Source organism: Bos indicus, chromosome 11, assembly GCF_029378745.1.
Source record: "Bos indicus isolate NIAB-ARS_2022 breed Sahiwal x Tharparkar chromosome 11, NIAB-ARS_B.indTharparkar_mat_pri_1.0, whole genome shotgun sequence".
NCBI lineage: Eukaryota > Metazoa > Chordata > Mammalia > Artiodactyla > Bovidae > Bos > Bos indicus.
This window is the reverse complement of record NC_091770.1, coordinates 29,292,816-29,308,468: the sequence shown is the minus strand read 5'-3', so window position 1 is coordinate 29,308,468 and position 15,653 is coordinate 29,292,816. Positions and strand designations below refer to the sequence as shown.

The window sequence follows — 15,653 nt, the reverse complement described above, 5'->3', positions numbered from 1 at the left end:
TGGAATCTCTGCGGTGGGCGAAATCCTCTAAGCCCCCTCTAAGGTAACAATTACATTATTTTCAAATGCGTTTATACGGTATATAAATTATTGCTGTTCACTTGTTAAATATTCCAGGTTATGCACACCCTTGTTTATTTTGGGTGGGACCAAGAAGGTAATTGTTTTTAAATGGGGTATGGGGAATATATGAAACAAGAATGACAGAATGCCAAATGACAGAATGACAAAATGGTAAACCTAAGTGATTGGTACTTTTTTTGTTATACTTTTCTCTCCATTTGTATATCCCTGGAGAAGGGAATGGCTGCCCACTCCAGTATTCTTGCCTGGAGAATTCCATTGACAGAGGAGCCTGGTAGGCTACAGTCCACTTGTATATAGTTTATATCTAAAGTTTTCCAAATTAAAAGTTCAAAAATTAAAAAAAAAAAACAAAACATTTTCATGTGTGACAAAACGCACGTAAATTTATCGTCATAACCATTTAAGTGTAGAGTTCAGTGGTACTAAATACGTAATGCCGTGTTACCATCCCCGTCCATCCCCACCACTATTTTCATCTTGTAGAATCGAAACTCTTATCTATACCCATTAAACAATAACTCCTTGTTCCCCCTTTCCCTGACAACCATCATTCTACTGTTTCTGTGATTTTTGACTATTCCAAATACCTCAAATAAACGGAATCATACAGTATGTGACTTTTTGTGACTTATTTCACTTAGCATAATGTCATTGAAGTTCATTCATGCTGTGGCATATTGCAGCATTTTTAAGGCCAAATAGTATGCCATTTATGTACAACAGATGTATACCACATTTTGCTTATCCATTCATCTGCTGATGAACACTTGGATCCCTTCTACATTTTAGCTGTCTTGAATAGTGCCATGAACATGGGTGTAACAATATCTCTAAGATCCTGCTTTCAGTTCTTTTGAGTATATACCAAGAAGCACAATTGCTGGATCATATGGTAATTCTATTTTTAATTTTTTAAGGAACTGCCATGTTATTTTCCAAAGCGGCTGTACCATTTTACATTCCCACCAACAGTGCACAAGGATGCCAATTTCAGAGCTAATTTCTATGTGGCTTCAAAAATGTTCATTTAAACCTGAGAGATTAAAGACTCAAAAGGGCAAATTCATTAGGAAACTCAGTATGATCACATATACACAATACTATGGTTTTATTATAGTAACCACTGTGTGCCTACCCTGTACCAGGTACTTCAACACTTTACCTAGATGCTAATCTTTATATGATTCTAATTCTTATAACCTTTCAAGATAGGTATTGTAACCTCCATTTTACAAATAAGGCTAAAGATTAAATGACTCATCCAAGGTCATACATCTAACAAAAGTGACCCAACCAGTACTCATACCCAGGTCTCACTCCAAGCCAGAACCCTATTATTCCACAGTATCAAGGAGCTATTGGAATTTTGTATACTGCGTTTTTTCCCCCCTCCTGGTAAATTATCCGCATGATGAAGGCAAAGTGAAGTCGCTCAGTTGTGTCCAACTGTTTGTGACCCCGTGGACTGTAGCCCACCAGGCTCCTCCGTCCATGACTGGAGTGCGTTGCCATTTCCTTCTCCAGCGGATCTTCCCAACCAAGGGATCAAACCCAGGTCTCCCGCATTGCGAGCAGACGCTTTAACGTCTGAGCCACCAGGGAAGCCCAAGAATACTGGAGTGGGTTGCCATTCCCTTCTCCAGGAGATCTTCCCGACCCAGGGATTGAACCCGGGTCTCCCACATTATAGGCAGACGCTTTACGGTCTGAGCCACCAAAGGGGAAGTATCAACGGAAGTTTCTTTAGGATTAGTCAGGTAAACAGCTGCATTCGCCTTTACGAAGATTTTCATGGGCTTTGTGGGCTCAGCTGGTAAAGAATCTGCCTGCAATGCCGGAGACGTGGGTTCGGTCCTTGGGCTGGGAAGATCCTCTGGAGAAGGAAAAAGATACCTGTATTCTGGCCTGGAGAATTCCATGGGGTCACAAAGAGTCGGGCACGACTGTGTGATTTTCACTTTTCGCTTTGTGGGGGAGTTACATGGTAAACGTGTGGCCTCCATAAGGCGGATAAACGAGGCTGAGATGAAGAGCGCGGGGTACGGGTTTCACTGGGTCTTTCAGCTTCATTCTTAATCGCTACTTTCGTAGACCCCCTACACCGGGGCGGGAAAGCGTTCGTGCAAATGTAGCAAGGAAGGATGGGTGGAGGAGGAAAGCTTTCCAGCCAACCGCAGTTGCCAGGACAGCGCGGCCCGAGCCGCAACGGCAGAAGCTGCACCGCGTCCCGGCAGCGGCTGCGAGCCCCAGTGACGCATTGCAGGTACGAACCAGCCAATCAGAGGAGGGCTCAACGATCATCGCGCTTCGCGTCGTTACTACGATGCTCTTCCGCGCCGCAAAGTAGCGCCTCTCAGGCGCCACTCCACCGGCTCTTCAACGGCTCGCTAGGGAGTGAAACACAGTTACGTCATCCGTTCGTCCCCTTCCCTTTATCTTTTGCATCGTCTATCACATAATTGTGGATAAAAGGGTCTCGAGAGGCGTTGGAGGGGAGGGGGTTGGCCGGGACTCGTTTATGATGTTCCGTTATCTGAAGTGTGGCGGAGGGATCTGGCGGAGGGAGGTGTTTATGAGGCGCTGGGGGCGGAGGGGGAGAATTAGTCCGAGTGGAGCGAGCGAGCTGAGTGGTTGTGTGATTGCGTCCCGGAGACCGGTAGCGCTTGCAGCATGGTGAGTGCGTCGCTAAGCTGCGGGCGCTCGGCCTGTAGGGGGTAAGAGGCTGAAGCGAATGGACGAAAGGGAACTAGCCTTTCTCACACTCTCTAGGAGTGGTCTTCGCCAGGGGGATGGTGCGCCAGAGGCTGGGGGCGTCCACGGCGGTTGTGTCGCAGGTGCTCCCCCACCCCCACTCTCCTCAGGGAGGTGTCCCGTGGTGTACTGGGGGCCAGGCGCAGCGCCCCCGGGACCTTGGAGTTCCTCAGAGGCTGGATGAGGATGGAGCCGGGGCGGGGGCAGCTGGGTTAGGCGAGGGTAGAAGGGCGGGAGGAGCGGGAGCCCAGAAGCCTTGGGTCGGGCATCTCAAAAGGTCAGCCAGGGGCCGTATTCAAAAGCCCAACGGACGGTTGGTGCGGGCGCCAGGAAGCGCCTTTGTCCGCGCGCGGCCGCCATGCGCCGTGGGGGCGGGCGGGAGCGCGCGAGGCCCGGGGCGAGCGCCCGCGCCGCCGTTAGCCCGCAGCCCCCGCGTGCTGGGCCGGGAGGGAGCTGGGGGCGCGCGAGCGGGCGGGCGGACAAGCTGAGTGGGCCGAGTCCGCGGGGAGCGGCCGGGGGCGGGGCGGGCTCGGGACCGCGGCCGTCGCTTGCCAGACCCGGCTCGAGCCCCAGCTGCTGCGCTGGCACCTGCGGGACTGCGGAGGTCTGGGCGTCCCGCGGCGCTGCGGGGTCGTCCGGTCGGGCAAAGTTTGGGGAGGGCAGCCTCGTCCGATTCCCATCCCCCACCCCCGGCGGCGAGGAGGAAGCTAGGTGAATACTGATCTTTTTGCTACATATGGGCCTTGAGGCCTAATTCCACTTCCCAGGCTAAGTAATTCTAAAAAAAATTCAAGTGGTTTTGTCATTGAAGGAAATGACTATATCTGAAGTCAGGCGCAGCCTCGCACTGCGCATCTCGTTAGAGAAAGCCAGAGACTCCAGCTGGCTTTTGAAAGGCGTTTTTCTATTCACTCACCGAAAGCCCGCTCCGGGATGACTCCCGTTCTGATGCCAAAGTCGATCTTACCCTCTAGTAACAATCGGAAGGATGCCTTTAACAGGGGCCACAGTCCTCTTTTGAGTGCTCACGTGCACGTTGAAATGTTTAAGATCCATTAACACTATTGCCCCGCACCAACACCCTTGAAAATAACTCCCTATTTCCGTAGCGAAAATGCCAGGTCATCTTTTAAGTGAGGTTTGATTCATTTGTACATTAATGATTGTCAAAGACTATAGTGATAGAAGAGTATATTGGGGGACGGGATTTTTTTAAAGCATTTTCCTGTCACTTGAGACCGGAACTCTTGTTCTTTCCTGTTAAGAAAAAGTCTAATGAGCGAGGTAATTTGCAATACTTATTTTGTGGTTCCTTCTGCCAAGTGGTTACAGGCGATGGGTGTGTCCAGGAGGCAAGGTGACATCTTAAACAGGAGTTGGGAATCCTTGCCAACTGAAACCTCCACTCTGTATGGGTGTGGGGGGGAGTTCACATTTGTTTGATGTACTCGTTCCATTTTGATATTTTAATTATTTTATTCTAAATTTGAATATGCTGGTTGAATTTACTCTTTTAGGTGAAAATATTGGCATGTAATTAAGGTTCTGAATTGTGGGGTGAATTTTTTTATATTATGTAAATAAAAAATAAGTTTGTTTCTAATCAGTCTGATAATTAAATCAAGATCTCAGATTTTCTTGATGAGGCACAGTTTGTATCTACCCTTTCGTCGTCCTTTGCCAAAAGTAAGCTTTTGTAGTTACTGATCACATCATTACTGTTTTGAGTGTTTTTGACAGTCATTGTTAACTAAACTGGGAATCATCCTTGCTAAGTCACTTCAGTTGTGTTAGACTCTTTGCGACCCTATGGACTGTAGCCTGCCAGGCTCCTCTGTCCGTGGGATTCTCTGCGCAAAAATACTTAAGTGGGTTGCCCTTTCCTACTCCAGGGAATCTTCCCAACCCAAGGATCGAACCCTCCTGTCCTATGTCTCCTGCACTGGCAGGCAGGTTCTTTACCGCTGGCATAGGTAATTTAATAATTACAAGACCTGAAGGTTTAAAATTAGGACTCCATAAAGTCAAAGAATGAAAATTTATTTGATACGGAATAAGTTTGCTCATGTGGCTGTTGGGTTTACGTATAGTTGATACATGGTCATTGAAAGGGAGATTGATTAAGAAGACTTGAGGCAGGGGTGATGAGATAAGTAAAAGATGTGAAGACGTGGAACTTTTGGTCACTTGAATCCAAATAAATACCCATCGAACAGCAAGAAGATCTGTTTCTGTTAGACTAAAGAAATTAATTATGCCTCTATTAAAGTATTGAAAGTTCTAGGTTCAGGTAGACTGATCAAATTAGGCCTTTAATAAAGGTCCTAATTTTTAAGTTGTTTATTCTAGTTTCCCTTTTGGGCCAAGATACTGTTCTATCTGAAATAACTTAGAGACAGCTTTTGATATAGGAAAAACAAATGCCCTGACTTCTGAAACTAGAAAAATTTTTGCTTAGCATGGAAGCCTTTGTTGTATCTAAGTAAGTAATACTTGGAGTAAACAGGAATGAATGCAAAACGAAAGTTTGCTCCATTTCAAGCCTATGGACTCATATATTTATTGAGATAAGAATTTTGGATTATTTTTATACCACCTTTGACTAGATAAGCTCCATGGTATCCATACCTACTACTTTTGAATGCCATTTGGGAAATGTTAAATAGGCACATAATTCCCTTAAGGTCACACATGTAGTCTAGATTAGTGGACTCTGTTTTTCTCAGTGTTTACAAATCACCTGTGGTTCTTCAAAATGCACAGTCTAGTCCAGTAAGTCTCAGCTGGAACCTGAACATATACTAATGTTTGGGAGCTTTCTCTAGAGTTGACAGTAGCAGTTGAAAGCGATATTTGTAGAAATAAAGGAGTAAGAAGTAGTCATCTCTCTAGTGAATTACTCTTCACTGAGGTAAACACATTTTAATGAGCTTGAGTTTTCCCAAAAGTATAATTCTTCTAGTTCTTCTACTAAGAAAATGACACTCTGTATAGACAAAAATAAGAACCAAATTCATTTGCATGTCATTGGAAAAAGCTTACAAATTACAGTGCTAGGGAGCTTTGTGTTTTTACTTTCAGTAGTTTTTAGTCTGAAAGTTACTGAAGAAGGTTATTTTAAAGCCTTGGACTCTGGGTTAGTCGTAAATACAAAAGAAAGTTTTTTTTTCTTCCTAAAGCCTTCTCAGCTTTCATATGTGAGTCTTCCCAAAATCTCCTCCCTCACAACTTGTTGAAAAAACCCCACTGTCTCAGTTTCTGCACATAGCAGTCATTCTTTCAGCGTTCACATATGTTGCTGTGTTTTCCACACTTTCGGGTTAACATTTTTAGTCCTAAACTGATTTCTTCTGCCCCATTTGTTCCTGGGCTTGTGGCTTCAGTTTGTGGAAATAGATTTTCTCATCTTAAATCAAAGTTAAAAAGAAACATGGAGAGTTTGCTGTAAAGGGCTTGATAATGCCCCACCTGTCTACCTTCACTGTGAAAGTTGAACTAGTCAGGTTGGTGTTTAATGTTAACATTTTAGGTTCTTTGGTTAATTAACTTACATAAAATAATTTTCCCTGAACTTTTGGGGCTAGCCCTTTATATAGCTTCTAAATGCACAATGACTGTGCAAGGTAGGTATTAATATTCTGTGTTACAGATGAAGTTGACAATGAGAGTTTGAGTAACATGTCCAAGGTCACATGGCAGAGCTGGGATACTAAACCAGTGATGCCTCAAAGCACCATGCCATGTTATCCTTCTTTTAGAAATGATAGAAGTCCTGCAGGATGGAATTAGATCAGAGGTAAATCATCAGCCTCTAACAGTAAAAAATATCAGTGGACTTACTGGGTTTTAATTCTTATTCGTAGAGAACACAATCTGATTTTATACCAAATACTTGGGACAATTGGGATTTGTTAAGGATAAAAGTAGATAATTTTTATTTTATTAACTTGTGCATTTGAGCTTGATTATTGGCTTTTCAATTTTAAATTGCTAGACTTGGCTTTTTTTCTAAAGACCTTGTATTTGCTTCAAGGTCAAATCAAAATTGATTAGGGAAAGAAATTTCTGCTTTTCTGGGTTTCTTCTCAAATGTTCTCATGCTGTCCCCTGGAGAAAATGTGAATGCCATCCTGTATTAAGGTTATTATCCTTTCCAGGGGTGTGTTCATTTAAAATGAAACCAGGCAGTGTTTGTTTTTCTTTCATATCAATAAATGAATGGATTAATCACAGTATGCTTGACTTCTGTAGGTAGGAATGTTAGCTAGGAAGCTACTTCTTGTCAGTGCCTCTGGATATATGTTCCAATAAGCAGTGCATGTCCACAGATGAAGGCCACATGAGGAACAGGGAGCCTTATTATTTTGCAAGTATCTTTATAGTGTGCTCTGAATTTAAAACTTGAGGATATGTCCAACAAGTGTTTAATCCTGACCCTACATGTTAGTTATTTTGTACTCCTGCTCCCTAAAATTTAACCTTAGCCTTTTTCCCCATCTGTAAGATAGAGTATTAATGGTATTATTAATTCCATTTAGGGTTTGAAGATTGAGTAAAAGCAACATATATAATGGGTTACAGCAAATGCCTGAACATGCTTTTTGTTTTTTTAAAGTAAAAACAAGTAACTGTTCTCCATTTGCTAAAAATATCAAATCTTATCACTTTGGAATTTTAAATATTAAAAGAAAATGAATAACTGGACTTAACATTTTGTAAATAATGTACTTCAAATCCTGGATTCTCTGCAGTTGCATGGCAGGTGAAGAGGAGTAAAACTGGTAACTTTCATGTTGCCCCAACCAGTACACCTTGGATTTTTATCTTTTTGATAGATAAAGAGTTTTGCTTAGTAATCTTTGGGTTTTTTGAGGTTTGGAACATCACGTGTCCAAGTGAAGTATTTAATCACTTACAGGGAAAGTTTACGGAGAAGGCAATGGCACCCCACTCCAGTACTCTTGCCTGGAAAATCCCAGGGACGGAGGAGCCTGGTGGTCTGCCATCTATGGGGTCGCACAGAGTCGGACACGACTGAAGTGACTTAGCAGCAGGGAAAGTTTAAATGTAGTTCTTGTTGATTTTTTGATTCGGTGGAGATTTCTGGTATTAATGGTTTTTATCTACCTGAGGAGATGAGCTTAAGTTTACATATACAAACTTTGAGAAAGGAAACAATGCTTCTTTGCATCTATCCTTGATTTAGAAGAGTACAATTCCAATTAAACTTTGTAGTGTTAGTGTGCTAGATTTGCTTTTTTAAAATTAATGTAAAATTTAGACTTTCGAATATATTCTGAAATATTTTCACGTCTTAAACTTGGGGGCAAGGTAGCTTAGCTTTGGAGATAAATCAGATGTATTTTCTGCTCCCTGTGTTTGGTACTACCGAGTGAACTAAATGAAGTTGAGAAGTTTATGAAACCAGATGAACCCTAAATGTTTTTAAACTTGTTTCTGTAACTGTTAAACTACATACTGTCAAGCCACTTACCTATTTCTTTGATTTCTTTTTAGGCTGACCAACTGACTGAAGAGCAGATTGCAGGTGAGAAATAACTTTGCTAGGTTATACCTGTTGAATTTTATTATAAATTGAAAAGCCATTCTCAAAAAAAGATATTTGTATGAAAGAATTGACTTTGATCTGTGTAGTAGATGGGAACAAGTGTAATGTAAGAGAGTAATTGAACCTGCTTTGGCAAATGAAAAGGAAAACTTGTCTGTGTAAGATGTGTGGGGCTAACTGTAATTAAAGACATGTTTTTAGGTTATGTAGATATACTTTTGAGCCTGGTGTTGGGGTGCTCTTTGTTTTTCTTGAGGTTATTTTAGTCTAAAGATTAATTCTGGGCAGTTTTTAACACTGAAACTTCAAATCAGTCTCCACAAGAAAAGAGGCCAAGTAGTAGTTAACTTGAAATGTAAAATCAGAAAATGAATGTTGAATTTAACTGTGATTTAAAGTAGCTAATATCTTAACCTTAGAATTGCATGTACGATTGGTCAGTCAGGGAATAACCATTTCTCTAGTGAAAAACTTAGATCCAAAAGTTAGTATTCTGTTTTACAGACGCAGTAAATTTGAATTTTATCTTAAAAGCGGTGACAGCTATTGAATGAAATGAGTTTGTTTTGTATCCTTTAGTTTGCTGTGAAAATGTGAAATTGTTCCATAAAACCTGATGTCATGTAGTCATTATGCTGAACCAGTAGTACTTTTGATTTTATTCAAATATTTTTGAGGTGGCTAGTTAACAGAATATTGGGGAAACTTCTAAATGGGTTTTTGTTTTGTTTTGTTTTTTAATTTCAGTGTTGAAATGCTTTTCAAACTCTATTCCTTGACTTTGATTAAAGAGAGACTTAGTAAGGAAAGCATCAGGCAGTTTTAACTGCAATGGTTTTCCTGATAGGCAAGGAGTTTCAAGGGCTCAAAAGCACTAAAGCTTTTTTTTTTTAAACGCTAGAGAAAACTGAGAAACCCAGTTGAAACTCAGGTATTACTTTACTACCCCACACTTAATACACAGTCTTGGCAGAGCCAGAAATCAATAATCTCAAATTCTCATCACAGATAATATTTGCTTGGACTGTATAAAGTAGAAAGCTATTAGCACTGAGGACCAATTTGACAGGCTTTATTTTTATTTCTTACTATGTGCATTTGACTTAAGCTGGGAATTTGCTCTTTAGGGTTGGTAAATTTGTATGTATAGAGTATGTTGAAGGAGTCAGGCAGAGCTTTGGAAATGATTTCTTTTGTTCATATTATAGTATTTTAGGTGTATTGATGAAATGTAAGTTATTCTGGAATAGTTTTTTATGTATGACTCAGGCTATTATTTCCAATCTTAAGTTCTTACCTTCTCTAATAGACCTGTCTTCTTTGCCTTTGTTTCTCCGTAGTCTCAGTCAGGTAGTTCTGCATGGCACAGCTTTGTTCACTTTAGGGTAGATAGTGAATTATTCAAAGTGCCAGTTACATAGCTGGTGCTCATTACTCCTTTCCCAAACACACATACAACTCTTTTAAAAAGTAGTTTGTGTCTGTTAAATTCAAGAGAATCAATCCTCAATACTTGATAGCATTTTTGTAAAAAATACATGCAGTTCATGGAACATTGTCCTTAAGATAAATTCTGTCTTTTCATTGGTTCCTATCATACAATTAAATTCTAGTGAGAGTAGCAGAAAAATCTGTTCCAGGTTCTTTCCCTACCCTGCCTTTTCCTAGGCTTTTAATAAAGCTGTTCTTGGAGCCCAGGTTTTAGTGAACCTTTAAAGTAGAGGAGCTAAAGCTTTTATGCTACTAAAATAAAAATCCTTATTTCCTCTTGTTTCCCACTACCTCCCACACAGTAAGGACTGAGTAAATATTTCCTGAATATATAAATTTTCAAAGATGTGTGCCACACAGATATGTTCTAAAGCAGTACCTACTCTATCCTAACAATCACTCTGCCTCCTCCTAGAGTCCCTTACTTTTGAGTTGCAAAGTTGAATATACTAAGGTACTTTTTCAGTTAGTTTTATCTTCATATGCTGACCGATTTAAAATTCCTCTAGCAGGTAACTTCGCTTAGAAAAATGTACACTTATAGTTTAGGTGAAGTGTCTAGAATTGTTTACGTTACCCTGGTCTTAAAGAGCAATCCAGAACAGTCTAGTGTGACATCAATAATAGCAAGTTAATTTTGTTGATGAATTGCCATGATGTCGTTAGTTGTTGGTGTTTAAAGGGAAAATGTAAAATAATTTTTTTCTTTAAAGAAATTTATGCCTAAAGTTTTAAATTTCAGTGTAGAGATAAAACTTACTTGATTAAAAAAAAGTACTAATCTTACTCAATAATAAAGGCCTTTAAGGATTTAAATATATGGCCTTTAAAGGATCATTAAGTTCAGAATTTTATAAATAAATAGAAATTGGTAAACAGACATTAGATTTGTCTTAATTACGATAACCTGTTTTAATAATAATGTGAATTTATGTAAAACATAATTAGAAAGGTATCCTGTGGTTGCTAATGAAAATCTAAAACAAGTAATAATATGACTTCTGAAAGTTTCAACTTAGGCATAACTAGAATAGATTTTGGGAGGTTCCATCAGTTATATTGAAGAGACCTGTTTTCTTACTGTGTTTTGGAGTTTTGACTCCTAGGTTTATATTTCAAGTCATTCCTGGGAATTACTTGTTTAAAATGATAGGCTTCTATATATGAAGATTAAACAAGTTCTGAAGCACAGGTGGTGAGCTATAAAAGCAGGTGAATTGTATTTTTCAGTTTGTTTTTATTTCAGGATTTTACAGGTATTTCTGCCTCTTAAACTTCTTAAAATTTAGAACATACATAGATGTGTAGCATGCATCTTTCAGAAATAGTTTTTGAAATTAAGTCATTTAGTAAAATGATTATGTCTGATAGTTATATCTGGGGATTTTTGTACATAATGGTGTTAAATGATGCCTATATTATAGCAGAGAATGTAATTAAATACAAATCTCTTAAGTAATTTTCTTGGAGGCCAAGTTACTAGGTGATAGATGCTAATGTGTTCAAACTCTTAGTAGTTTACATACTTCCAGACAGTATTTGTACATCTGTTTTTTTAAAAGACTCGGGTAAAGTGGAAATACTTTTATCAAATTCTGCTCTTTGTAGGACTTACTGATTTACTTTTGTCATTGAATTGGTCTAGGTTAGTACTGCATGTTTTCATAAGATCAGTCAGTAGTTTGGTTCTAAGCTTCTAATATTGGGTGAGTTTCTCTGAAAACAAGTTAACATTTAAATGGAGTGGACTGTTTAGTACTGAGAGTAAGTAGCACATACTACAGTAATACTAGTCTAAAGCTAAACAATTAAAAGAATCAAAGCAGAAGAAAATAATGTGATAATCCAAAATGGTAATAGGACTCAGGTACTTGTGGAACCCATTTGGAACCCACTTGGTGGAACCCATCTGGAGGCTATTGTGATAGTCCAGATAAAAGATGATGGGGCCATGAACCAAAATGTTGGATGTAGAGATGAAAAAAGAATCAGGCAGTATTTCAATAGCAGAATTCAGCAGGCCCGTTTCAGGGGAAAAGAGTTAAGGTAACTTGCTTGTGTTCCTAGGGTTGCTGTATATGGAATTCATTTTCATTAAGTTTTCCCTGAGGTCAGCTAGGGGAGATGTCCTGTAGGATGTCAGAAATAAAAGTATTACGTTGAGAGAGATGAGTGGACTAACTGAAGTCTTCATTAGTGGGCATAGATGTAATGGCCAAAGAGAGAAGGATAAGAAATTTGGTCAGATCTACATGCAGGAGACAAATAGGAGCGAGACCCTTTGGCAGTATAAGGTAGAAAGTAAAGGACTTCGAAAGTCAAGAGAAGTTTTCCTCTGTAGTTTTGCTACAGGAAAATGACATCATCTCTTTCTTGATACTTAAGTACTTGCCAGGCATAGTTCAACGTGCTTTACTTACATTAATTATTTAATTTAGAAAGTAGGTACCAAGTGAACAAGTGAAAGTTGCTCAATTGTGTCCAATTCTTTGTGACCCCATGGCCTATACAGTCCATGGAATTCTCCAGGCCAGAAGACTGGAGTGGGTAGCCTTTCTCTTCTCCAGGGGGTCTTCCCAACCCAGGTCTCGCATTGTAGGTGGATTCTTTACTAGCTGAGCCACAAGGGAAGGTACAATTAGCCCTAAGTAACAAAAATGAGGAAGCTGAGGTGGAAAATTTGCCCAAGGTTCAATTACTAGTTAGTAGCAGAGCCCAGGCAGTTGAGTTCCAAATTCTGCTTTTAGTTTCGGTGCTTTATGTTTTTGTATTTACTTGCTGATTGAGCCTAATATCTCTACTCCTACTCGCTTTGTTATTAGCTTATTAATATGCTCTCTTGCACTGTTAAAGTAAATCTCTAGTTTCTCTGTATTCGGGTATCCTAGACTGTTCTAGTAGCTTTCCATGTAAACTAGTGGTGAACTATTGATAAAAACAACATCATTTCACAATAGTATCTTAAAGATTTTAGGCAATAATTTCATTCTGTTGCAAGCTTGGAATTTATATTCTGAAGAGAGGTCTAAATTATTTTTGTTTTCAGTGATAATAACAGTTAAAACTGGCCATATATACCTTTATCATCCCATTGTTAACATCATTACAGATTATTTGGTGATAGCCTCTTCTGTCCTCCAGAAAAGGAAACTAGCTTAATGCATGTTGTTCTAAAGTTTATAGTTTTTTGTTTTTGATTTAGTAAGTGATTAAATGGACTTAGTTTTGACTGTAAGGATTACTGTAAGTAGTACAATTGCTGTACAGAAATAAACGTATTTGGTCCTTTTCTATTGTGAGTGTAGGTTAGATCTGTAATTTAGAATTGTGTTCCACAGAGCAGCTTAAACAGAAAATACAGAAGCAGACATTTGGGGTTTTTTGGTTCTGCTTTTTCAACAATAATTTGACTTTTATCTAGTCTAGATTTTGGAGTTCCCTGTGAGATTTTAGATGGAAAAAACTCCCAGGTAGATCAGTATGAACATATGATTAACTTAAAAAGTTTGAAATACCACAAGGTTTTCCACCTTCAGGAAATAAAAATCCCATTTCAGGTCCTATCTCCATATAGTATCTTTGAGAGTTGATTAATACATTTCGCTTAGGTTACTTTATTTTTAACCTGTACATTTGGATTGTGTTTTCTTTTTCAAACAGAATTCAAAGAAGCTTTTTCACTATTTGACAAGGATGGTGATGGAACTATAACAACAAAGGAATTGGGAACTGTAATGAGATCTCTTGGGCAGAATCCCACAGAAGCAGAGTTACAGGACATGATTAATGAAGTGGATGCTGATGGTACATCTTTTTAATTCTGGGTTTGAGAAGAGGGAGTTGAAGAAGTGGCATTTAAATTCTATTGTAATATTTCAATATTTCAAATATTGTAATACTTCACCTAATACCATTGCAGGTAATGGCACAATTGACTTCCCGGAATTTCTGACAATGATGGCAAGAAAAATGAAAGATACAGACAGTGAAGAAGAAATTAGAGAAGCATTCCGTGTGTTTGATAAAGTAAGTATTTGAAACTGGATTTGTTCCATTTTAATTTGAGGATTTTTAAATATATTAGGATCTCTTAATCTCTGAAGATTTGTTTTTGTGATTATTTGCCAACATACTTTAATATCAAGCAGAAGCTTTCTAAGAATTTAGAAGATTTCCTAATAACATTCTTTACTGACTGAGCTATGAGGGAAGCCCAGTAGTTTTTATATATATACATATATATATATATAGTATTAGTTTTGTGGCAGAAGAGGTATTGACTTTGGAACTAAGAAATAGTTAAATAAAGGTTTGTGTGGATTTCTAAAGTATATTTTGCTCCCGAATGTGAAGTTTAATAAACTTCTTATCTAGCTCATTACATCGATAATATTGCTCAGACATTTTACTAAATTTTTTGCAGGATGGTAATGGCTATATTAGTGCAGCAGAGCTTCGCCATGTGATGACAAACCTTGGAGAGAAGTTAACAGATGAAGAGGTTGATGAAATGATCAGGGAAGCAGATATTGATGGTGATGGTCAAGTAAACTATGAAGGTAAGTCTTTGCACTGTCACAGCTGTATCCTGTGCTTTACTATCAGATCCTACCCTTTTAAAAGAAGCACTGCACTCCAAACTAGGATAAAACCATTTTTGGTTACCATTTTTGGTACCATTGTGGAACAGTTTGAAAAGCTTCTTTAAACTTATTTCAGGATCCTCAAAATTAAGGTGACTTTAATGTCTTTCATTGGATTATCCTTTCCCTTCAATTAGCTTTAAGTCTGAAATTATTCATGCTTCTGTTCAGAAGTATTATATATGATAAACTAAAGCAATGATTTGGTTTATTTGTTAATAATCATAAATAATTTTTGATTTGTGAAGAATCTAGCTTTAGCAGTAAATTAGCTTTCCTCTGTACTTTATAGTTTTGACAAAAGACAGGGGAGTGGGAACTGCTCAGTAGTTGAGTAAATGTGATTGGTTTTGTCAGACTTTTGGCATTGACTCAACATCTTTGTATACTTCTTCTTTTTCAGAGTTTGTACAAATGATGACAGCAAAGTGAAGACATTGTACAGAATGTGTTAAATTTCTTGTACAAAATTGTTTATTTGCCTTTTCTTTGTTTGTAACTTATCTGTAAAAGGTTTCCCCCTACTGTCAAAAAAAAATATGCATGTATAGTAATTAGGACTTCATTCCTCCATGTTTTCTTCCCTTATCTTACTGTCATTGTCCTGAAACCTTATTTTAGAAAATTGATCAAGTAACATGTTGCATGTGGCTTACTCTGGATATATCTAAGCCCTTCTGCACATCTAAACTTAGATGGAGTTGGTCAAATGAGGGAACATCTGGGTTATGCCTTTTTTTTTTTTTTTGAGTAGTTTTCTTTAGGAACTGTCAGCATGTTGTTGTTGAAGTGTGGAGTTGTAACTCTGCGTGGACTACGGACAGTCAACAATATGTACTTAAAAGTTGCACTATTGCAAAACGGGTGTTTTATCCAGGTACTCGTACACTATTTTTTTGTACTGCTGGTCCTATACCAGAAACATTTTCTTTTATTGTTAACTTGCTTTTTAAACTTTGTTTTAGCCACTTAAAGAAAATCTGCTTATGGCACAATTTGCCTCAAATCCATTCCAAGTTGTATATTTGTTTTCCAATAAAAAAATTACAATTTACCCAACTGTTGCTCTGAATCCGAGTCATTTAATTAATTTGATGTTGAACAATTTGGAC

General features: G+C 38.7%; 1 protein-coding gene across 2 annotated transcripts; it reads left to right on the top strand.

Moving 5' to 3' along the window:
- Window positions 1–2,651: 2,651 nt before the first annotated feature.
- On the top strand, window positions 2,652–15,605 carry CALM2 (calmodulin 2). 2 transcript variants are annotated; one of them, XM_019970112.2, is made up of 6 exons: window positions 2,652–2,760; window positions 8,356–8,386; window positions 13,559–13,702; window positions 13,818–13,924; window positions 14,322–14,457; window positions 14,945–15,605. In XM_019970112.2, exons 1-6 carry the CDS (start codon window positions 2,758–2,760, stop codon window positions 14,971–14,973), a joined length of 450 nt encoding a protein of 149 aa, XP_019825671.2. In that variant the 5' UTR covers window positions 2,652–2,757; the 3' UTR covers window positions 14,974–15,605. The 2 variants fall into 2 exon arrangements, with proteins under 2 accessions (XP_019825671.2, XP_070654710.1); XM_070798609.1 differs by lacking the exon at window positions 2,652–2,760 and adding an exon at window positions 2,862–2,921.
- Window positions 15,606–15,653: the final 48 nt, after the last annotated feature.